Source organism: Bos mutus, chromosome 1 (assembly GCF_027580195.1).
Source record: "Bos mutus isolate GX-2022 chromosome 1, NWIPB_WYAK_1.1, whole genome shotgun sequence".
Taxonomy (NCBI): Eukaryota; Metazoa; Chordata; class Mammalia; order Artiodactyla; family Bovidae; genus Bos; species Bos mutus.
In genome coordinates this window covers 58038377-58062994 of record NC_091617.1, presented here as the reverse complement: position 1 = coordinate 58062994, position 24618 = coordinate 58038377, and the positions used below count along the sequence as shown (strand labels likewise).

The 24618-nt window shown below is 45.0% G+C and overlaps 1 protein-coding gene across 3 annotated transcripts; it reads right to left on the bottom strand.

The window, feature by feature from the left end:
• Positions 1 to 3836: 3836 nt before the first annotated feature.
• On the bottom strand, positions 3837 to 22707 carry TIGIT (T cell immunoreceptor with Ig and ITIM domains). Of its 3 annotated transcripts, XM_070374481.1 has the most exons (5): positions 22449 to 22707; positions 22213 to 22347; positions 20780 to 21220; positions 18385 to 18491; positions 3837 to 6619 (listed from the first exon to the last, which is right to left on the bottom strand). In XM_070374481.1, exons 2-5 carry the CDS (start codon positions 22268 to 22270, stop codon positions 6389 to 6391), a joined length of 837 nt encoding a protein of 278 aa, XP_070230582.1. In that variant the 5' UTR covers positions 22271 to 22347; positions 22449 to 22707; the 3' UTR covers positions 3837 to 6388. The 3 variants fall into 3 exon arrangements, with proteins under 3 accessions (XP_070230582.1, XP_070230526.1, XP_070230646.1); XM_070374425.1 differs by lacking the exon at positions 22213 to 22347 and having other exon boundaries at positions 22449 to 22705; XM_070374545.1 differs by lacking the exon at positions 22213 to 22347 and having other exon boundaries at positions 20891 to 21220; positions 22449 to 22697.
• Positions 22708 to 24618: the final 1911 nt, after the last annotated feature.

The window sequence follows — 24618 nt, the reverse complement described above, 5'->3', positions numbered from 1 at the left end:
TTTCCTTCTCCAAAGCATGAAAGTGAAAAATGAAAGTGAAGTCACTTAGTCGTATGCAACTCTTAGCGACCCCGTGAACTGCAGCCTGCCAGGCTCCTCCGTCCATGGGATTTTCCAGGCAAGAGTACTGGAGTGGGGTGCCATTGCCTTCTCCGCTCCAATATATACACTACCATGGGTGAAACAGCTGGTGAGAAGTTACTATATAACACAAGGAGCCCAGCCTGGTGCTCTGTGATGAGCTAGAGGGGTGGGAAGGAGGAGGAGAGAAAAGCTCAAGAGGGAGGTGATATAGTATAATTATGGCTGAACTGAATTGTTATACAGCAGAAAGCAACACAACATTGTAAAGCAATTTTCCTGCCAGTTAAAGAATTGTTTTTTAAAAAAAGGGAAAAGTACTTCTCACATAGTAACTCTACTGCAATAATTAATTAATTAAATAAACTTACTAATTCATTTTTTTATAAGTACTTCTCATAGACCCCTCCCCATGGGGAGAGTCTGATTATTTTTGTTCTAATGTCTATTAATACATTAATCAATAATTAATGAAATGTGTTTTTATTAAACTCTCTCTTAAATATTCTCAAACATAAAACCAAGTAAATTTTTTTATGCTTGTGCCTCTTATAGAATTATAAAACTAAAATATGAACATATTTACAAAACAGAAATAAATCCACAGACATAAAAAACAAAGTTATGGTACCAAAGGGGAAGCAGAGAAGGGATAGATTAGGAGTTGGGGATTAACATATACACACTACTATATATAAAATAGATAATCAACAAGGACCTACTGTATAACACAGGAACATTTTGTAATAATCTGTAAGGAAAAAGAATATATATGTGTGTGCACACATACACATGTATAACTGAATCACTTTTCTGTAGACCTGAAACAAACACAATATTGTAAATCAACTATACTGTAATTTTAAAAAAACTATTAAAATAAATACAGATAAACAACATGAATGTAATACGTTGGATGATACTTCACTGGCTTGAAGTCAGGGCTCACAAAGGGAGGTGCACTGCCTGCCCTGGTCCAGCTGCAGCAGCCCTGCGTGACAGTGTGCAAGGTGAGGCCAGCTCTTCAATCACTCTCCTACTATTTCAACTACTGCAAACTCTCCCACTGCTTTACCCCCCGGAGCACGCTAATCTGTTCCCATTTAAGTTCACATGTCTTGAAATCAACAATTAGAAACACAAATATGAAGACTGAAGACAACAACAATACCCTATTATAAGAAGATCATCAATATCCAAGATACATTCGACTTTGCTAAAGACCATCATCTCACTTAACACACATAAGTTGTAAATACTTAGCAAGAGCTTGTAGGCCGCAAGAATATATCTGCAACTTCTTCAGTTCAGTTCAGTTCAGTCGCTCAGTCGTGTCCGACTCTTGGAGACCCCATGAATTGCAGCACGCCCGGCCTCCCTGTCCATCACCAACTCCCAGAGTTCACTCAAACTCACATCCATCGAGTCGGTGATGCTATCCAGCCATCTCATCCTCTGTTGTCCCCTTCTCCTCCCGCCCCCAATCCCTCCCAGCATCAGAATGCAACTTCTGAGCACTCTTTAAATCCCAACAAGATTTGATGCCCCCCCAGGGACCCCTGTGGCATCGTTAAAAGCAATGCCTAGCACAATAATAGCATTAATCCTGCATTTTACAGCTTACAAAAAACTCAGCCACGTTATCTTACTTTATCTCTCCAAGAACCTTATAAGGTAGATATTATCATTACCGTTTTACAAATGAGGAAACATTTGTAATGAAGGTCAATAGGTTAAGTGGCTTATCCAATGCCTTGAAACTAACTAGTAGCATTCAGTGCTTGGACAAGTACCCTGACTCCCAATCCATGACACACCACAGCTACTGCTCTTCTGATCTCTATACAATCAGCTAGACTTTTAGCAGCAGGGATGATGCTCTTCACAACATTCTGATATGAAGTCAAGATGACTGTAGTCCAGGGAAAGTCCTGTGGTGCAAGTCTATCCCTGCATAACACCTGTGAGTTGCAAACTTCTTGCCAGTTCTTGCCCTGTTTACAGGAGCCACTAAGCTACCTCAGATACCCATGGGGAAGTGTGTGAAATAAGGAAATGCATCGCTTGCATTTGGTACCATGCTTGTCTTGATCAAACGAAGGACAGAAGAGAACAGAAGACCTCCACGTGTCTTCCTGTTGATAGCCCTTTCAAGTGCATAACATCTGAAGATCTATCCAGTGGCTGATGGATACACCTCTCTGTGTTTTCTCCGAACACAAGGCAATTACCAGAATTGTGACATCTAATACGCTAGGCACCAGTCACATGTTGCTATTTGCATTAAGTTTAAATCAATCAAAATGAAATAAAATTTAACATTAACACCCTTAGTCACATTAGCCACATTTCAAGTGCTGATTGAAATCATGACTACTTATGGCTATTTGCTGCCATATTGAGAGCACAGATATAGAAGATTTCAGTCATTATAGAAAGCTTTATCGGATGGCTCGGACTGTAAAGAATCCACCTGCAATGCAGGATACCTGGGTTCAATCCCTGGGTTCAGAAGATCACTTGGAGGAGGGCATGGCAATACACTCCAGTATTTTTCCTTGGAGAATCCCCATGGACAGAGGAGCCTGTTGGGCTACAGTTGGGCTACAGTCCATGGGGTCACAAAGAATCAAACACAACTGAGCGACTAAGCACAGCACACAGTCCTAGACTCTAACTTATGCAAAAATTCTCCCAAAGTGTGTTTATTAGTTGCTCAGCTGTGTCCAACTCTTTGCAACCTCATAGACTATAGCCTGCCATGTTCCTCTGTCCATGGAATTTTCCAGGTGAGAATACGAGTAACAATTCCCTTCTCCAGAGGATCTCCCCAACCCTGGGATTGAATCCGGGTCTCCTGTATTGCAGGCAGATTCTTTACCATCTGAGCAACCAGGGAAACCCCAAACATCAAAGAATATAATTCTGACTTCCAGAAAACTCACTCTTTTACACACATAACGCTGTCCTGGGTCTCTGGGAAGGTGTGCTTGGGAGTGGATGTGGGAGTTGACTGCAAGGTTGCAGGACTGGAAAGAACCAGAAAACTGAACAAAACACTGATTTCTCATAGTTGGCAGGTACAGCCGTGCTGCTGACTCCCTCCTTTGGTGGGATTTGAGCCCACCAGAACCCTGCCATTCTTGTGCAGCACACACAGCCACCCCCTTGTCCAGCTGAGAAGGGACAAGTCATAAGATAAAATTGCATGGGAAGTTTCTGTCCACTCATGAAGATAATCTGCCTCAAAAGTCCATGACTCATAACTTCTCTTATGTGTTCAGGGTAATGCATTGGGTTACCGATCAGTTCAGTGTAATTCATTGGGTTACATGCCCAGGCTTAGAAGGTGGAGTGATAAGGGCTATGGTGTAAATGTATTTTTCTTCAAATTCACATTCATTGATTCATTTATTCTCCCTTCCCCCTATCATGGACTCTAAGAGCGGATCCAGAAGCTCTTAAGAGCTCTTGCCTACACTTAGTGGTCCCCCACCTCAGTCTCTCTCGTGATCTTTTCTCATATTTCTCAAAAGACACAATAAGAGAGAAAACCTTCCTCAGGCCCTATTTTGAATGATAGAGAGAGAGAGACAGAGCCCACCAGCCAGAGATAGACACCCATCCTAGGTACCACCTTGACTGGGACTTAAAGTCTAAGGCTTCACAGTCCAACACAAATATAATGGCAGCTACATTTGCAATTTTAGATTTTCCAGTAGCCACATTAAGAAAGTAAAAAGAAACAGGTTAAATCCATTTTAATAATATATTTTATTTAACACAATATATACAAAATATTATAATTTCAACATGTAATCAGTATTCTTCAATTAATCATGTGACCATTTACATTTCTATTATTCACACTGTTTTCACAATCTGGTGTGTATTTTCTACTTCTAGCACAGTCCAGCTCAATAGGACTAACCACATGCCATGTGAGAGCCACACATGGAGAGCGGCTGCTGTCCTGGACAGGCAGGTATCCAAGTACATGGCTTTTAGGGGACTATCTTCTCGGTTCTCCAAAGAAAATCTGCTTCAATGAATTCCACTTTCAGATTTATTTTTTGTCTAATTCAAAAAATTTTATTTTTTGTCTAATTCATTTTAATAACCTGACCCATTTGCAACATCTATGGGTCCCTTTGTATTTTTAGTACCATCCAAATGACATTTGGAAATGTTTCCCTATATAATCATGTTAAATAACTATCATAGTCATGTCAAATAGCATCCAACTCTTGGTCCAGCCTCAACCAAATTTGCATCTTCTTCAAATCAAAATACCACTCCCTTTTTTGTCATTATATGTTAGTTCATTTGTGAATTGTGAATTGTCTTCTACTCCCAACCAGTCTGCACTAGCCTTGCAAGAAAGAAATTGTGAACTGCCATGGCAAAAAGCAGCATTTTTACAGGTATCTATCTCTCTTCCAAAGGACTTGGCACTCTGGATATATTTCAGTTCATTGCTCCTGACTACATACCTGTTTGATACAGAAGTAAGAAAAATCAAAATCCAAGGAGGAGAAGGAGTTGAATTGTCTTCTCCCTCAACAGCCTGATTCTGAGGGAGCAGGGCAATGCTCTATTTTGAAAGTGAAAAGAAAGTGAAAGTGAAGTCACTCAGTCGTGTCCAACTCTTTGCGACCCCATGGACCGTAGCCTACCGGGCTCCTCCATCCATGGGATTTTCCAGGCAAGAGAACTGGAGTGGGGTGCCATTTCCTTCTCCAGAGGATCTTCTGGCAAAGGACAGTCTTGCTTCACATTTTCTCAGTTCCTGTGCCCATGGAAGAAAATCAGTCTCCTGTAAATGCCACTTCCCTCATTTTTCTAAGAAAGGTGGTGGGAGGATAAAGCCTGAATGCCAGAAATGAGCCACTCCAATGCCACAACAACCCCAGCTCAAAAAGGTAAGGGCATGACTGTAAGGGTTCTGGGCAGCTAGTTTGAGGTGCTCATTTTTTAAAACCTGCTATCATCCTCTTTTGTTTTTCTAGGAAGAGTCTCTATTTTAAAAATTAAGATTTCCTCTTTGGTGGGAAACAGATTCTTTCTTCAAAGACTCAATGGTAGATTGATAGAGAAGAAGTAGATCACAGTTCAAGGGTCAAACTATAGCTCCTGCTGTGGACCCGCACCATTTCCGTGGGCTTCGCCACCACATGTGGCTGGAAGAGCCTAGAGTTCTCTGTATTTGGCCATCACTGGCCTCTGAGTACATCCAGCAAAAGGAGATTTGAATAGTCTGCCCAGAAAATAAACTCTGAAGTCTTGCTTGCTCCCTTGGTGCCAGGGTCTTCTATGTGGGACTTTTACCTCTCAACTTTCCTATCTATGACTTCCCTAAACAAAACTCCTGCTCTCTCAGCCCAGCCTCACTGTTCCCCACATCCTCCCAAGCTACTTACCCACAGAAAAGCTTATCCTGACCATCTCATTCTGAACTGACATCTCTTCCCAGAGGCCTGTGTCTTAGACCCTTATCTCCTCACTACCTTTTAATGTAAATATTGTCTCCCCACATAAAGGTGAGCTCTTACAGGGCTAGGACTCTGAAAGAGTCTGCATTTAGTCACCCTCCAAGCTCTGCACAGAAGCAGGTGCATGCGTGCTAAGTCGCTCAGACGTGTTCAACTCTTTGGGACCATATGGACTGTAGTGTGCCAATCTCCTCTGTCCCTGGGGATTCTCCAGGCAAGAATACTGGAGTGTGTTGCCATGCCCTCCTCCAGGGCATCTTCCCAACCCAGGGATCGAACCCACGTCTTTTACATCTCTTGTATTGGCAGGTGGGTTCTTTACCATTAGCACCATCTGGGAAGCCCCATAGAAGCTGGTAGCATGCCTTATTCCTAAAAGGCCTCCAGTATGTGAACATTGATGAAAACGACAGTGACAAATGAAATGAAGTGTCTCTGCAGTCACCCCACCACCATCACCCACCACAAAGCCCTGTAGCCCTAAGCCCTGCCCAGTGCTTTCGGGGGGATGCAGATCTCAGCCACAGGATCTGCTCCCACTGCCAGCTTCAAAACCAGCTCAGGTCTTTGTTCGGTTTTCTAACTTTGCATTTGTAATCAGACACAAGCTCCTCACCGGGGTCTGCACCATGGAACTGGAGGGACTGGTAGAGGAAACACAGACACAAAGGAGGCTGACATGCATTCACTCGACAGAACACACGCGCACACACATGTACACACATACATACACACAGAGCCGTGACGTGCAGATGCCAGTACATCCATCTGTGACGACAAAGACTGGACTGGGTCTCCCGGAAGATGCTCGGGCGCTAACCCGTCTCGGTGGGGAAGCTGAAGCTGGCCAGGCTTCTGTAGCTCAGGACGTTGAAGTACTCGTGCGGCTCGGCCTCGGCGTGGTCCTCGCTGCCCTGGTCACCGCACAGCCCGGCATCCGCCTGCACACAGCTGCCGGGGGAGGACACGACCCTGGGCCTGCACGCCTCCGGTTCAGACGGCCCCCTCCCAAGGTCACCTTCCGCAGAACGGATTCGGAGAGATTTCTTCCCAAAACAAACAAACAAACAAAAAACCCACAAAGTGAATACGTGGGGATATCATTCAAAAACGCCTCTCCAACGTGATCCAGTAATAATATCTTACACACACACATACATTGTGTTCTTATCAACACTAGTTCCTTAACCCTTAATTTCTTGATCCGTCTTAGACAGCTTTCAGCCCCAGCCGCTCCACTGAAGGGCTCCAGGCTTCCCCCACATTCTCCTTCTGGTCAGCTGAGCCCAGGAGGCGGCTTCCGAGCCCCCTGTCTCTCACACTCCCTGGCTGCCTCTGACGCTGCTGACTGCTTGCTTCCCTCTGAGATGTTCGCCTTCCCTGCTTTGCTGCTCCCATGGCATCACTCTTGCTTCTCCTCCTCCTCCTGAGGAAGTCTCCCACATCCCTCCGTAGCTGAGCCTGCTCTTTTTTTTTTTTTTTTTTTGCTTACACCTCATCTCCCCAGATAAAGATGTTCTTCCAGGCTTCCGCCTCTGGTCTGTCACACCCAACACTCTCTCTTCTTCTGTACAGCAGCTCAGCAATTCATCCTTACGTACATCTCCACCCACCCTCTGTCCTCTGAGGATCCCCACATCCCTATCCAAACTAGCCCAGGCTTCTGCCCTGAGCTCCAGACACCGAGGTCCAGCTGCAGACCCTGAGCCTCACCCCTCACCACGGGCAAGCAGCAAGCTGTCCTGATTTATGGTACCAGATGACCAGAAATCTGGAGGCTAATACTAAACTCCAATGGGCCAGGACTTTCCTGGCAGTCCAGTGGTTAAGATTCCTGTGCTTCCAAAGCAGGGGATGCTGATTTCCATCCCTGGATAGGGAATTAAGATCCTACATGCTGTGCAGTTGGCCAAAACATACATAAATAAGTAAATATCAGAGCTTGGGCTTCCCAGGTGGTTCAGTGGTAGAAGAATCTGCCTGCCAATGCAAGAGATGTGGGTTTGATCCCTAGGTCACAAAGATCCTCCGGAGGGGGAAATGGCAATACTCCAGTATTCTTGCCTGAAAAATCCCATGGACAGAGGAACCTGGCAGGCTACAGTCCATAGGGTTGCAAAGAGCTGGACATGAATGAGCACACACACAAATATTAGAGCCTAATAAATAACTTTTTAAAAATTCCAGTGGGCCATAAAATCCCATCTGATTTTATTCCAAAATAGCTCTGAAACTGAGCCCCTCTTTCGCATCCACTTCCATGTCTCATCTCTCACCTGCACTTCCAGACTCACCACTCTCTAGATTCCCTCTAACCTCTGCTCCAACTTCCACACGGCCACCATCCTTCAAAAATGGAAGTTGGATCCTGCCATGCTTCTGCCTAAAACTCATCCATGGCCCCCAGTGTCTATGGGCAGGTGCTTAACCACCTATAAATGCCACAGGTGGACTTCAAACCCCTTGAGCTGTATTAACAACGTTTTGTAAAGTGCATTTTTCTGGGAAGAAAGTCCACAGTTTCACCATATGCCCCACAGGAGACTGTGAGTAATGTGCCCCAAAATGCCTTTTGTGATCTGGTCATACTTGCCTTTCCAGCTTCATTTCCTGCAGTGCTTCCCTAACCAGCACCCCAAGTTCAAGTATAGGGCCTGGGTGCCAAAGAGGCACCATTTATTGCGAATCTGCTATGAGCACCAAGTGGGCTAGTTTCTTTATGTCATCTCAGCAACCAACTATTTAATTTTCTACTTTTGAGTGAGCTGATAGGCTCAGACAGGTGAAATCTCAGTTCTGACTTGAGTTTGTCTGACTCTGGGCCATGCTCTTCTTAGCCAAACTGCCTCTCATCTTGCAGTTTCCAAATGCTATGCACTGCTTCCCGCCTCTCCAATTGGGTATATGTTACCCCTACTGTCCGTTCCCCACAGCTCCCTGAAAAGTTGTTTGCTCCTTCCTCCAGACTCGGCTCTACAGCACGCTTTCAGGAAGACGTCCTTGATCCTTCCAGCAGAGTTATATCCTTCCTGTGTGTTCCACTGTGGTCCTGGGTGTTCTTCATTGTAACCTCCGATGCTGTCTACAATTGTTTACCCTTCTGTCTCTTTAGACCCCAACTGTGAGCTCTCCTGAGGGAAGGATCTGTGCTGTGTTCTTCTTGGTAACCTCAGATCCCATAACAGATGCTTATTGTATGTCTTAGGACTAAAACATACACACACACACACACACACACACACACATACACACACAACACTCTCTCTCTCCTGGCCCACCCCACTAGCCCCAAATCTAAATGAACAGGATTTTTCAAATCAAAATATAGACTCATGGTGAGACAGGTGTATATGTACTTATGAGACAAGAGGAAAGACAGTGAAATCTGTTTGGGAAAATCAAGGATGTGAAATCAGCCATCACATCCCCATGACAGTATCACAGGTGAGGGTCGTGCTTAGAGGCAAAAAAAGCAAAGAACAGCAGGCATAAGCGGGGTGGCAGAAGAAGTGCCTGGTGGCATGCCATGCAAAGGTGACAGTCTCTCAGCTTTCACAGATGCTGCTCCAAAGCAGGTCACCCAGCCCCACCATAGATCCAAATGACAGAATTACAAAGAGCTGCATACAGGCTCGGAAAATGACAATGAACACAAACCACATTTCATTCTGTCCACCTCACTGCTTCAAAATAAGAAACAGCACCATCTTCACTGGCTAGTGTCAAGCTCAACAGGATACAAGCAGATGCAGAGAGGCTGAACAGAAGGGTGGGTTGCATGGATGGGCACCTTGGACACATATCAAAAATTAGAAGCAGGGTCACACTGCTGGCCTTGAGGAGCTGGCTCCTGCAGGCTGTTTCATTCCCTCCTTTTCAGTAGAAGTGGCTGCACCTTACTGTGGGTGTGAAGAAAAGGGTTGTAATTGTAGGTCACGTGATGCTGTGCTTAAAAGGAGTCCTATATCCCTTCATGCAACTCTATCCATTTAAGGAAAATACTGATACCCAGTTCTCAAAGAGCTGATTGTGACTTTTCCTGATGGTATATGTATTCTCCTTCCCATTCTTAGACTGCCTACCCTTGTCTTTAAATCACAGGACTATTTTGGCTCCCAAAAATCCTCTGGGAAATGTAAATATGTCTGAGATGGATCTCTCAGCTGGTCTGTTTCATTCCATCCATCCTGTGTTGGGAACCCTACAAAATCAGCATAGAAAACAAGCCTGGGATTAATGCACTGATGTTGTTCCAAAGGACCAACGGGAGCTATAGAGATCACAGTATGAACATTTGCGGGACACACGCTGTCCTCTTGGGGAACATAAGGACAGTTGGCAGTCACTGTCCCGGAGCTAGACACACCCATCTCTCCTTTCCCTTACAGATGATCCCCTGGGGGCACTTTTCCCAATAGCTGGTCATCAAATAACATCCATTCATTTAGTCCTCATCAGTCTATGCACTATAACTATTGAGCACCAGGTATTATGAAGTGCTATAGTAAATAAATTTTATAATAATTATAAGAACTTAATAAAGAACAGTTACTAATCCATATCAGGAAAACTGCCAGGTGCCTTGCTTGAATTATTTGACTTGAGTTTTTCTACAACTCTAATAGGGCAGTGCCATAATTATTATTCCCATTTTACAGATGAAGAAATTGAGGGTCAGCAAAGTTAGGTGGCCGAGCTACTCAAGTGGTAGAGCTAGGATCCAAAACCTAGGTCTGTCTGATTTCAAAGCCCAAACTCCTAAATAATGCAACCAACTGGCTCCCAGGGTCTGAAGGAAATGCAGCTGGCATTCTGCTCAGATCGCCTCCTCACCCGACCAGCGTTCCCACTCCCCAGACACTGCTGTCATGGACCCATGTGGAATAGTGAGAAGCATATGTCGGTCTCTACCCTGAGTTAATATTTGGTCTTCATTAAATCCCAGTTCCTGACCCTAACATATCCCGAGTGATAGGAATGTCATACACAAGGCTCCTAAATCCCTTGGAATATCCTGGATGGCAGGAGTGTCTTTTGTCCCAGTGAAGTGACTTTCGGTGGGCCCTCACATGGAGGCTGGTCAGAATGACCAAGCCATGAGGAGAAGCTTAGAACTTCTGGCCCTAACCCCTATCCTCCAGGGAGTGGAGGGGATTCGAAAATGAGTTAATACCCAATCATGCCTGTGTGATGAAGTCTCTATAAAACCCCCAGCAGTATGGGATTGGAGAGTTTCTGGGTTGCTGAATACAGCCACACGCCTGCAGGGCAGCACACCCAGCTCCATGAGGACAGATGCTCCTGTGCCTGGGACCTTTGGAGACCCCATCCCATGCATTTCTTTCATTTGGCTCTTCATCTGTATCCTTTATCAAATTCTTTATTGTATAATAAACTGATGCAGGTAAGTGTTCCCCTGAGTTCTGTGGGCCATCTTAGCAAATTATCAAATCCAAGGAGGGGACTGTGGGAACCTCAATTTACAACCAGTCGGGCCTCTCTGGTGGCTCAGATGGTAAAGAATCTGCCTGCAATGTGGAAGATCTGGGTTTGATTCCTGGGTGGGGAAGATCTCCTGGAGGAAGGCATGGAAACCCACTCTAGTATTCTTGCTGGAGAATCCCCATGGACAAGGAGCATAGCAGGCTACAGTCCATGGGGCTGCACAGAGTCAGATGTGACTAAGCAGCCATAGCAGTCAGAGACACAGGTGACAGCCTGGGACTTGCAACTGGCATCTGAAGTGAGGGCTGTCTTGGAAGACTGAGCCCCTAACTGCTGGGACCCAATGTTAACTACAGGTAGATAGTATCAGAACTGGATTGCTTATAGGTCGTTCAGATAATGTGGCGGAATTGGTCAGTGTGGGAGCTTCTGGTGGCAGAAGTGTTCTGTGCACTGCTAAGAGTAGAGAAGAGGAAAGGACAGAGTTTTTCCCAGTGGTGATGGTGATTTATTCTCTAAGTCATGTCTGACTCTTGCAACCCCATAAACTGTAGCCTGCCAGGCTGCTCTGTCCATGGGATTCTCCAGGCAATAATACTGGAGTGGGTTGCCATTTCCTTCTCCAGGGGATCTTCCCGATCCAGGAATCGAACCCAGGTCTCCTGCATTACAGGCAGATTCTTTACTGACTGAGCTTCGAGGGAAGCCCATTTTTCCCAGTACAACTTACTAAATCAGGAATTGGCAAACTAAGGCCCATGGGTCAAATCTGGGGCACCACAGGCTTTTGCACTGCCCATGGGCTAAAAGTGGGTTTTATATTTTTAAGTGGTTCAAAAAATTCAAAAGAATAATATTTTATTAAACATGAAAAGTATATAAAATTTAAATTTCAGTGTTTATAAATAAAGATTTATTGAAACATGGCCAACTCATTCATTTAGATATTATCTGTGGTCCTTTCACAGTGTGATGGCATTGTTGAATTGTTGCAGCAGAGACTGGAAAACCCACAAAAGCTAAAAGATCCTGGCCCTTTACAAAGAAACTTTGCCAATCTCTGTACTACATAATTTTGAAACTTCAACAGCTGCTTATGTTTCTGGAGAAGATCCAAAGGACACGCTTTTCCTAAAGTGGAAAGGAATGTGCTAATGAAGAAACCACCAGCATCACTGAGGGGCTCAGAGGTAGCTCTCCTCTGTATGCTGGGGTTGAAGAAGGCGATGATGTAGAGATCTGGATCCCCAGCAGCGACAGGGAAGAGGAGATCCCCAAATAATAACGGGGCAGATGGCAGCAAGTAAGAAATGAAGTGGATGTAATTACTGAAATGGCAGCCAAGGAAGCCTGGCCCACAGCGCTACTAAGATGGCTAATAAAGCCCAGTGGTCCCAGGAGAAATATAGATGGACAGCTGACAAGGGTATTGCTTAAAAGTATAATCAAGGATTCAAGGATACATGAGAGAAGATTGAAGCATGGCAAGTCAAGATCTATAATAGTAATGGTGTGGATACTGTCTGTTCACCCCTCAACGTCACTCTCCATCCTTCTGTGCCCTAAGGAGACTGAACTACACATGTGTGCTGTGCTGTGCTTAGGTGCTGAGTCATATCCGACTCTTTGTGACCCCATGGGCTGTAGCCCACTAGTCTCCCCTACCCATGGGGATTCTCCAGGCAGGAATACTGGAGTGGGTTGCCATGCCCTCTCCAGGGGATCTTCCCAACCCAGGGATCAAACCCAGGTCTCTCGCATTGCAGGTGGATTCATACTGACCCAGTGATTTCTCTTGCTCTCTGGCTTGAGTCTGGTTTCAGTCAATGCAAAGCAACAGTAGGAGAATGGCGGGAAGGAGAGTGAGGTTGAGGGTATATGTTCCCCAGCCTTCTCTCTGCAGGGTGCACTTGGACTGGCTGTGATCTTCAATCAAGGATTATAGTACTTCTCAAGGTGGTCCCCTCCACACAACCCTCTCTTTCCAGGGCCTGGTCATCACCCTTCCTTCCAGGTTTCAGTAATCATTCTCTCTCCTTTCCCCTGAAGATCTCAGGGTGGTAACAATACATTCCTACCCGCCCCCTTATGCTTTCCCTCTAAGCTTTCCAATACTTTGTAAATCCCTTTATTAAACTGTCCTCAAACTACTCAGCTTAAGAGTACTATGTTTCTCTGCTGGACCTTAAATACTACAAGGATAAAATACATTTGAGCAATAAGAGAAAGAAGACAGGAAGCCATAGCCAAAGCATAGGAAAAAGCAGAGAGGAACTGATTTGGACAGGAAGCAGCAGACATGTCAAAGAGGGGGCTGGTGAATAAAACTTTGTAGAAGGGGAGCCACAGAATTCGATACCTACTGGACTCTCTCTTTTCACCTCTTCCCCTTTCCCTTATACAAACTTGTCTGGAATACTGGCCTGAAAATGAACCAGTCTTAATCATTAACAGGAAAATGTGTTCTGCTGCTTGTAAAGAGCCTTCCATATTTCCATGTGCCAGAGCTGCAGAGTACTGGTGACAGCAGGGGACATCTGCTCACCAGCTACCATAACAACTCTCTTCCAGCTCACAAATCAATCGTTGTTCTCTTCACCTCTTTCCTCTAGTCAATCACTTTTCTTGCATTCATTTTCCCCTAGAGGTTTCATTACGAAACCTATCTACTGTGATAGCTAAGACATAAATGAAAATACTATAAGTCATTAAGTCATTGATTTCTCCAGTAGCACTAGCCACATTTCAGCCACTGCTGGATCCCCAGCACTCTGTTCCATGATGCCTACTGAACAACAAGGAATAGTGGCCACATCCTTATGAACCAAGCCAGTCAGCAAACTAAATGTTTGCCTCATAAACCTGGAAGCGAGGGTTTGAACCATAGGACAAGAAATTTTTGCAAGCAAGTTGGTGGACTAGGCAGTCGTATGCTAGTATTAGACTTTATGTAACTTTCACCTATCACATGAGTTTTCCTACCGTTTGGAAAATCTCTTTCACTTCCTCTGGACCAAATCTGCAAAGTCCAACAGGTGCCTGAAGCACTTTTAGACCACTGACTGGGGGAAACCTGGGCGATTTGTCACTCAGAGGGGAATAAGACGTTGGTTCTGCTACCAAATTCCTTTCCCCATCCTCATTCCAATCTGTTCTCAGTAAAATAAGGTTAGAGTAAGTGCTCCTGGGATTTCTTCCCTTTCAGATCTGAATGAAGACAGAATGTGTGTCAAATGGAACATGTTACTGTTACATCAATACCCTGGTATTGATGATAGGTTACAGAAAGCAAAGTGGGTTTATCTACATGAACTAAGAATTTAAGATGTAAGATATTAGACTGAAAATTCAAGATTAGTCAGTGGTGATAGGCATCAGTATGCACAAAAGTGTAACGCCATAAGCAGAATTAACAGTAGGAAAGTATACACAAAGTCTAGACACTTATACAGTATTAAGGCTATTTTAAATGTAAATTATCATGAGGTCTAAGTGGAAAAACATTACAATAGCACTTTCTTATTAAGCAATTCTAATTTGTGCAATTTCATCTCAACTCTGAGGCCTGGAGGGGGAAGCAGCTCTTGAAGATCTTCAGAGGAGATCTTAAATAGATGTTAAATAAGAAAGAAGAGAAAATCAAAGGATGGTCCATTTCTGAGAGATGGAGAAAAGGAAAAAGAAGACAAGAACTCAAAATAAGCAAGACACATGGAATTTGAGCCTAAGAACACACAGCTGTCTAAATCTCTCCCTCTGGAACTGGCAGTGGCCCAGCCAGATTCAGGCTAAATGGCTGGTGAAGAATCAGGTACAGCGGGGCTAGAACCCAATTTGGGGGTCTTAACCCAATATAGTGCAAGGTACACAGTGGGTGGGCGGGCTAAATGTGTTCTGCTTGTAGTTCAGCCTTTGAGGGATTTCCCAAATCCCAAAGTGGTCCAGTGATTAAGAATCTGCCTCTCAATGAAGGGGATGTGGCTTCAATCCCTGGTTGGGGAACTAAGATCTCACATGCCATGGGGCAGCTAAGCCTGTACACACCAATTCCTAAAGCCCACACACCTCAACTAGAGAGAAGCCTGAGCCCCACCCCAACAATAGATCCTGCCTGCTGCAACTAAGACCCAATACAGCCAAATAAAATAACTATGAAAACAAAAAAAAGAGTCAGCCTTTGATTGCAGATAGGAAATGCAATGTCAGAAACAGGAGTTCTGCTTCTGGTGGAATAATGATTACCTATGTTGCTTTGAACCAAACTTTCCATTGAGAACAGCTAGAAAAGCTAAATAATATAAGTGTCTATTTGTAGTCATCTGAAATCTATCAAATCAGTGAGAAAATTTTAGGCTAGGGCGCAAAGTCTAGGAGTAGGAAGCCCAGAGAGATGAGATGAGCATTCAGGGAGATTTTCTTCTAGAGAAATTTCCTGAAAGTCTTGGCCAAGAAGCAGATAAACTCCACAGAGTTTCTGTCTGGAGGGACAAAACTTTGAGTTCAGAAATCACTGAGGAGGGAGACTGGCAAACTCTACAGGCTTTGAGTTAGAATCCCAAAGGACTACCCTCTACCAGTAAGGAAGTAGCAAAGTTGGGTCCAGCTTTAAATTCTCTCACCACTGATTTAATTAAAGAGACAGGAATGCTAGTGCTTTCACACTGGTCATCTGGCAGAAGCCAAAGGAATCAATCCTCTCTAGAGGAAGATGATACTACCTAGAGCTTCAAATTGTTGCCACAGGTCTTGAAGTGGAAAGTACAGCACTCAATGAAAAATAAACAGTCAAGAAGATAAGATAGGTCCAAGAAACAAGCGGAAAGAGAAAATATTAGAAGACCAGAGAGAACACAACTAAACAAGATTATCAGGCACAGATTTCAAAATAACTGTGATTAATATTTTCAAAGAATTAAAAACAAGATTGGGAATTTTGGCACACTGTAAGCTATTCAAACAAAGAACAAAATAGAAGTTGTGGATCTGAAAAATATGATAACGGAAATAAAAAACTTAATGGATGGGTTTAACAGAAGATTAGATACATCAAAGGAGATACTTAGTAAACTGGAAAGCACATCCAAAGAAAACATTTGATGAGACAAGTGGATGGAAAATTCCAAAAAGAGGGTAAGGGATGTGGGGAAAAGTGAAAATGTTGAAAATATCACCTGTGATTAGAATTCCAGAAGGAAAGGAAAGCAAGGACAGAGAATTAATATATGAAGAAATAACAGCCAAGAATGATACAAAACTGACAGAAGATGTCAAGTAACAAATTCAAAAAGCACTCTGAACCTCAAACAGAATAAATACATAGATGACTATATCCAATTATATCACCATATAATTGCTGAAAACCAAAGAGAAGGAAAAATTTAAAGAACAAGAAAACAAAAACAAACAAATACTGTCTTTCACAGAACAAAAATAAGACCCCCATGTAATTTCTCAACAGAAATATGGGAAGTCAGAGACAATGGGGCAGTATTTCCCATGTGTTGAAAAAAAATCACTGCCAACATAGAATTCTATACCCAGAAAAACAAATAGATCACTTCTAAATTAAGGAAAATTAAGATATTTTCAGACAAACAAAAAGTGAGATAATTCACCACTAGCATGCCTGCTCACAAGGAAAGGCTAAAGGATATTCTTTAGGCAGAAGGAAAACTATTTTAGTTATAAGAAAGAACATTCGTGAAGAAGTGAAGAGCAATAGAAAGGTAAATCTAAACACACATTGACTCATAAGACAATAATCATCTTCAGGTGGGTGGTTAAAATAGAAAGAGAACTAAAATCCATGACAGTAATAGCAATAAGTTGGGCAGGTAAGAAAAGAGTTAATGTGTTCTAAGGTTGTTGCAAAATCCAAGAGATGATAAAAGCACTAATACATATTAGACTTAATAAATCAGAGGTCTATTTTATAATCTCTAGCGTAACTACTAAAGAAAAGAAAAAATGCATAACTACTAAACATGTTTTTAATAATAAAAATACTTAATTCAAAAGGCAGCAAGAAAAAGATTAGGGAAGTAAACAGGCAAAACAAACATGAAGAGAATAAGGTGGTAGATGTAAACCCATAGGTATCAGGAATAACAGCACCAGGTACCAGTCCAGAGAATAAAGCAGGCTGTAGAGCTGAGTTGTTAACTGAGTACAGTCAGAGTTGGAGGGAAAGTAAGGCAGGCTGGGGAGGAGGATCTGGTATGAGGTGGAAAACAGCGTTAGGAATCACAGGCTTGTACTCTCCAAAATGTTTGTTTAGTAACTTAAATTAAGGCAACCTTGGATGGCTTAAAAGACCCAAGAGGGCAGATAAAAAGGAGTGGGAATTCTTTTGTTCATCCAAATCAGTAGCTTCCCAGGTGGCACTAGAGATAAAGAACCCACCTGCCAATGCAGGAGATGCAGGAGACTTGGGTTGATCCCTGGGCCAGGAAGATCCCCTCAAAGAGGGCATGGCAACCCACTCCAGGATTCTTGCTGAGAGCATCCCATGGACTGGCAGCCTACAGTCCAAAGGGTTGAAAAGAGTCGGACACGACTGAAATGACTTAGCACACATGCACACAACAATAGCTGCCTGTTACCTCACAAGGACGTGAATATATGAAGAAAATATATTTCTTCATTGTTTACAAAGCTTCCACGTGGAATATGCTAGCTGTTCATCACAATCCTGGGATATAGAGCATGCAGAATCATAATGCCTATTTTACATATGAAGAACTGGAGACCCAGAAGATGAAACAACAACCCTATCATCACACACTCCATGCTGAGAATAGAAATTTCCAATTTCCCATCCAATACTCTCTCAGCCACATGACCTCTTAAGCAAATGTAATGGAGGATGTACAACCTACTGATCTTGCCATGCACCTTCTGCCCCTAAATTTTTGGAGTGTTGATTTTTCATCCTGCAGAAATGCTAGGTAACCAGCACTAGTGACTGGCTATTAAAATTTAAGGAGCTAATGTCCAAAAACCCCTGGCACAGAGCAGATGCCCAAGATGCATCAAGCTCACAGTAGATAAATCAGACTCTCAGAGGAGTAGCTTAAGGGCCAAGCAGAAGCCAGGAACTGTAGGCGACAGCATGATGTGGAGGATTCAGGTCCAAACTTTCAGGAGCTCCCAGACAAGGGAGAGGGACAGTGAACGAGCACAAACGATGCCGCTCAAAGGCAGAGAAAGTACTGTGGCAAGAGGCGTAGAGAGCAGTGCTGGGGGCAGGGGGGTGGGTGGGGAGTCACATCTAGACAGCAAGGGGACAGGAAAGGACCAGGGGTGGGATAGGATGGGTGGTAGGGATGGGGTGCCCAGGACTGAGAGGTGCAGCCGGAGCCATTACCTTTCTGGCCAGTGTGGCCACTGCAATGACTGCTATGCAGATGACCACTAGCACTGCGGCCATGGCTCCAAGCAGTGGGATCTGGAACCCAGCGCTGTACTCAGCCACTAGAGGGAAGACAAAACTAAGGTGAGCGGGTAGAGGCCAGAAGCAAAGGGCAACCATTATCCAGGGAAACCTCAGTGTCCGGGCACCAGGGGTGGGGATTGGCCGGGCTTTTCTCAAACCACAGGACTGGAGTCTTCAAACCCAGCTCTTTGGCGAGCAGAGCATCTGCCAGGCCCATCACAAAATGAATAACTGATCCCTCCAGGGCTGTGCCTCATGCATTTGACACCACAGCAGACTGTTTTTAACACTCCCTTCTTCTGTTGGACAAAATCACTTTCAGTAATAGTCACAAAGTGAAACAAATAACATTCAGTAAAAAATAAGAAAGTGAATACTTTCTTTTTATGAAACTTTGTGTTTATAATCAATCTGATATTTTGAAAAGTTTAATTAAAAAGTAAAATTAACATTAAAGTACAAAGAAGAAAAAAGGCATATAACCTTTCACCTTAAGCCTATAACACATCTCAACTAGGCTGTGAGACCCCGGAGGGGCTAAGGCTCTGGAACTTGACCCTTTGCTGTTTTGCCAGCACCTGGAACCTAGCAGACACCTAATAAATACTCGTGACACAAGTTAAAGCACGAAAAGGAGAATCTGTATCAAGGTGTAAAATATAAACAAGAAGGAGGAAGAGTCGGGGGGCTTGGAGAGATGATACTTGACCTGAGGAGGGTGTGAGGGAAACAGACAGCTGCCAGGCTGTGTGCTGGACTATAGGCACACGAGCTTCCAGGCTGCCCCCTCCCATGCCCACCTCCTTCCCAGGATCTCGGGCAGAATTCAGGTGTCCGGGGAAGTCATGGAAGGAGAGGGGTGTAGCAGAGGCTGGGCCCTCTTTCCTTTGACAGAGGACTCTGAATGCCAGGGAGGTGGTTAAGGCCTGCCATCACTTAGGATGGGACAGCACGCATGGTGCCTGCAAGGTACCAGGACAGGGAGGCGAGCCCAAATTGCCCAGCTTGCTTTCCTCCTGCCCTGAGGACCCAGTCTCCTGCCTTGGCCACAGGTAGGCAAAGAGGACTGGCGGGGAGCAAAGCTACAGACAGCTGTCCATAGAACCAGCAAAGGATGGAGGCTGGAGGGGTGCGAGGGCCTGCAGAGGGCCATCCATAGAACCAGCAAAGGATGGAGGCTCTTCCCCACATGATACTTGGGCCTATGCGGGGGCCCCTCAGGAAGCAGTGCTCGAGAAGAAACTTGCAGGCCAACTTTTATCTCCTCAGTTTACACATACACAGTTTGCTAACTCATAAGACTTAAACTCCCACACCATTGATGGCAGCAAACAGCAGCTCTGAGGGTGTGTGAGTGGAACCTGAAAACCAGTATTAAAATCAGCTGTACCACTCTGAGCAACGGTCAGGCTCAGCTTCTTCCTCCACCCTACAGTCAGATGGGGTTTGGGGGATCCTATTAATAGCTAACACTGACCTCATGCTTGCCACATTCCAGGTGCTATTCTAAGGGCATTTCCTTTTAGTCAGTAATCCAATCCTATGTTCACACCTCATAAGGTCTTACATCTCCTCATTTCACAGTTGAAAAAAACGAGGCACAGAGAAGCCCAATAATCTTGTCTGAGGTCACAGCAACACTAGGATTTGGACCCAGGCCGTCTGGGTCCATCATCACTTTTCTATCCTGTCCCTCACACTAGAACAGTCATTTTCCCCCTCCAAAGAGGTTTAAGTGTGCAGGTGGATAATGAAGCTGAGAGCATTTTGGGAAACCATCAAGTACCACAGAAATGTAAATTGCTGTACATTTACACTTAGCACACACTGAGCTCTAATCCTTTATAAATGGAGAGGCTAAATCTAATTGGCATGATCACTGCTAAAGTAATTAATGTGATCCCTTCTCAAATGGGTTCTTCCCAGGCGGTGCAGCAGTAAAGAATCCACCTGCCAATGCAGGAGATGCAGGAGAATCAGGTTCAATCCCTGGGTCAGGAAGATGCTGTGGAGTAGGAAATGGTAACCCACTCTGGTATTCTTGCCTAGGAAACCCCATGGACAGAGGAGCCTAGTGGGCTACAGTCCGTAGAGTTATAAAGAATTGGACATGACTGAGCGACTGAGCGTGTACACGCTTCTCAAATGACCTGAACAGCTGGTCTTCCTAACAAAAACACATAAGATGTGCTTTTACCCAAACAGTGGTTCTCAATCATGGCTGACTATTCAAACCATCGAGAGTGCTTCTAGAATCTAACACACCCTGCTCTGCCCCTAGAGGCTCTGACTGAACTGGTCTGGGATGGGGTGCCAGCTTCCGTACCATTTGAAAGCTCCCAGGTGATGTGAATGTGAGCCAGGGTTGGGAGTTCCCGCTCTGCAGTGATTCGATCATCGAGCATGAGGGTCCTCAGCCACCTGGCCCCAGGCATACCTGAGTGTCGTAGGACTTGCAGAAAGAGCACCCCTTTGTAAATCCCGTCAGGGTAGGTGTGATAGACGCAGGTGTACTGTCCCGTGTCGTTACTGGTCAGCCACCGGAGGGTGAGGCCCAAATTGGAGTCCGGGACCACTCGCTCCTTGAAGGCAGGATTGATGTGCCACCCCAAGCTGTCATGATGAATGGCCACAACTTGGTCTTGCAGATTCCAGTTGACTTGGGTCACTTTGGCAGTGGTGGAGGAGAGGTGACATTGTAAGGTGACAGAGCCACCTTCCTCTGCAGAAATGTTCCCCATTGTTACTATTCTGCCTGTCACAGCTCCTAGAGAGGGGGAAAGAAGTATGCATTTTTAGCAGCTGGTTTTGAACCTTTCCATAGACATTCCAACGAGTCTTTGAGGCCAAAATTGATTTTCGGTGTTTTGCTTCGTTTTTTTTAAGATTTTTTTTTTTTTTGATGTGTACCATTTTTAAAGTCTTTATTGAATCTGTTACAATACTGCTTCTGTTTTATGTTTTGATTTTTTGGCCATCAGGCATGTGGGATCTTAGCTCCCCATGTAGGGATTGAGCCCACACCCCCTGCACAGGAAGGCGACGTCTTAACCACTGGATCGCCAGGGGAATACCAGTATTGGATTTTGGAATGACAGTCTCTCCAGTTCGTCCTGTCTTTCCCCCATAAACACCATAATTCCTATACAGTGTAGCTGCTTCACCCTCTCAAGACACTCTGCTGGAATATTATTTCCTGATGAGCTCACTGATTTTTTCCACACACTTATGTTGTCTCTGTACCTAGAATATAGGCCCTTGTCGGCCACCACCTCTGTTTCTGATTGTATCTATCGGCAGCCAGTTCTGTGCTGAGCCCATTATCCTTTGAAATAAGACCTGGCTGTTTCGATTGACTGCCATTGGGGGTGCCTGGAAAATTTTCAGAAAAGCCTCGAAATCTAAAGGAAAGGATGCCTGGAGAGTAACTCTGTTTCTCCCAGGCAAAACCACCCTCCTCAGCACTGACCCCTGCAGATGGTTCAGAAAACAGGGAAACAAAATTATAACAGTTTTTAAATATTTCTGCCCCCTCAGACACATTTATTTATGATTTTTAATACAGAAGGAAATAGGTTTAACATAAATTCAGTCTATAGCAGTAGAATATCTGTAATCTGTGACAATGACGTTTTTGACCCACAAAAACCATACTATGTTTTTCTAGAAGTTTCCTCAAGGACAGAAGAAAGGAGGATAGAGCAGGAGGGGACTTCGCCCAGCAAACCCATCATCCCTCCTCCTTAGCCCCTTTCTCACCTCCTGCTTCTTTTTTTGGGTCAGCCAGGCAGGCACCCCACAACCCCAAGTCCTTCATCTACCACCGAAAACAGAACTGGAGCTCCTTCTCAGAGACAGCGTTTTCTCCCACGAGGGGACACAGGACTCTGAAAACTGTATTTCCTTCCGTCAGATGGATGAGGCCTTGGCTCCAGCCTCCCCTTCCCGCCCGCTCTCCATCCCGGTCCTGTCCTGGGCTAGACTTCAGATCTTACCTGATGCGGGGAGGAGAGCCTGCTTCAGCACCTGGGCCCAGATCAGGAGGAGACACCACTGCATGCTTCTGCCCAGGGGGCTGACAGGAAGCAGCTGTGGCCCCTTCTGCCACCGAAACTGGCTGACTGCTGATGGCAGGGTGAAACTGAGCCTCTGAGCAGAGAGGGTCTCGGAAAAACCAAGTTCAGCAAAAACAATGTCAAAGACAGATAAAGCTCACAACAAGAGCACAAACTGCCCTGGGCAAGCCGCAAGAAAAGCCATGAAGGAAACACTTTAAAAATAAACAAAAATGTGGTTAGAGATACACTGGTCTTTGGATTACTATTAGTCAACCTATAGTTTTCAAGTTCTGTCTCAATGCACTTTTTTAAAAAAATCAGCCTTCATCAAACAAGCTCAAAAGCATCTGTGTAATGCCCACGATCCTGGGGAACCTGTCCCTGATGGGGTTCACTGGGTTGCCCTGACTTCTTCCCACTAAAGAGTGTGCAGTGAGGAGAGAAACTTAAGTTTATGCACTTAAAGGTCAGGAACTGCACTTGAAATCTAATGATCGTGGGAACAAGAGCCATTTACTTCAGAAACAAGACAAAAGTCTTGACCAAACAGAGCAGCTTTCCCTTGAGTGAGGGAAAGAACTAAGATTCCCTCTCCTTGAATCTTATTTCTTCGCTCTTATTTATTTGGACTGAGATGTTGTTGAATTCGGGCTTAGTCTCTCTGACCCAGTAGAATCAGAGGAGACCAGAAGAGTGAGTTTTCTCATGAATGTGACCCCACAACCATTTGGGGATGCAGAGGGCGAGCCCCAGTTGCCTGACCCTGGATTGAGATTGGCTGACACTGGCCTGGAGCTCTCAGCTCATCATCAAGCCCTGCTGTTGGCCCACCCTTCCTTCCTGCTTCCCCCCACCTCTCTCTGTTCATTCATGTGAAAGTCCCTGAGTGCCTGTGAAGCACCAGACTCGAGACTAGGCTCTGAAGATAGGAGGGTGGATAATCAGAGCCCCCTGCTCTCACAGTCCACAGTCAAAGCTTGCTCTCTGGTGAAGCCTCACTCTGGGGAGAGGAGGCGGAGGCTACACATTCACCTGCCCTCAGGGCTCGCCACTGCTGCCTTGGACATGCCCCATGGTACATGTCCCAAAAGTCTGCTGCTCCGCCAGGGGGAACACTGGAAGCCTGGTGCTCTGCCCCTCATTCCAGCCTGTACCCTGAGCATCCCACACTGCCCAGACTCCTGTCCTCCTTTCCTCCTGCAGGATGCCCGATCTCAATCCAGTTTCCTCCCCTCCCTGGGTACTGCCTACTCCCAAGTCTACACCATGACCCATGTACAACATACACCTCACCCCCACCCCAGCCCCTTAGACAACACACGCCTCACCAACTACTTTCTGCTCACCCCAGTTCAACCTGTCCTTCAAGACTCACATCAACACATCCCCTCCACCGCCTCTCCACAGTTACAGAGCTGCAGCTGAAGAAGCTAAGAGACCTAATGTGGGTGCAGAGGTTGAACCAGTGGGGCATTTCCGAAATTGTTGCCAAGGCAGAAGAGCCAAAGGTGGGAGAGCAGCGAGCTGCTGACAGGAATAAAGCACAGAGAGAAGTGGACTCTGGCATTTGGACCATAAAAAACTTAGATTGCTTCTACAGTAGGGGCTGGTAGAAGCCACAGAGGCAGGACCTGTATTGTATACAGCTGGCCTTCTGAAATTATGAGTTCAGCATGTGCAGATTCAACCAACCACAGATAGAAAATATTTTTTTAAATTCCAGAAAGTTCCAAAAAACAAAACTTGAACTTGTCTTGCACTGGCAACTATTTGCATAGCATTTACATTGTATCTATAACTAGTCACATAGTGTGCTTGCCTGCCAAGTCACTTCAGTCATGTCCGACTCTTTGCGACCCTATGGACTGTAGCTCACCAGACTCCTCTGTCCATGGGATTTTTCAGGGAAGAATACTGGGATGCTATGCCTTCCTCCAGGGGATCGCACTGACTCAGAGAGAGAAATTGTGTCTGTCTCTTGCGTCTCCTGTATTGGTAGGAGGGTTCTTTACTATTAGCGCCACCTGGGAAGCCCCGTTCACATAGTATTTACATGCTATTAAATTGGAGAAGACAATGACAACCCACTCCAGTACTCTTGCCTGGA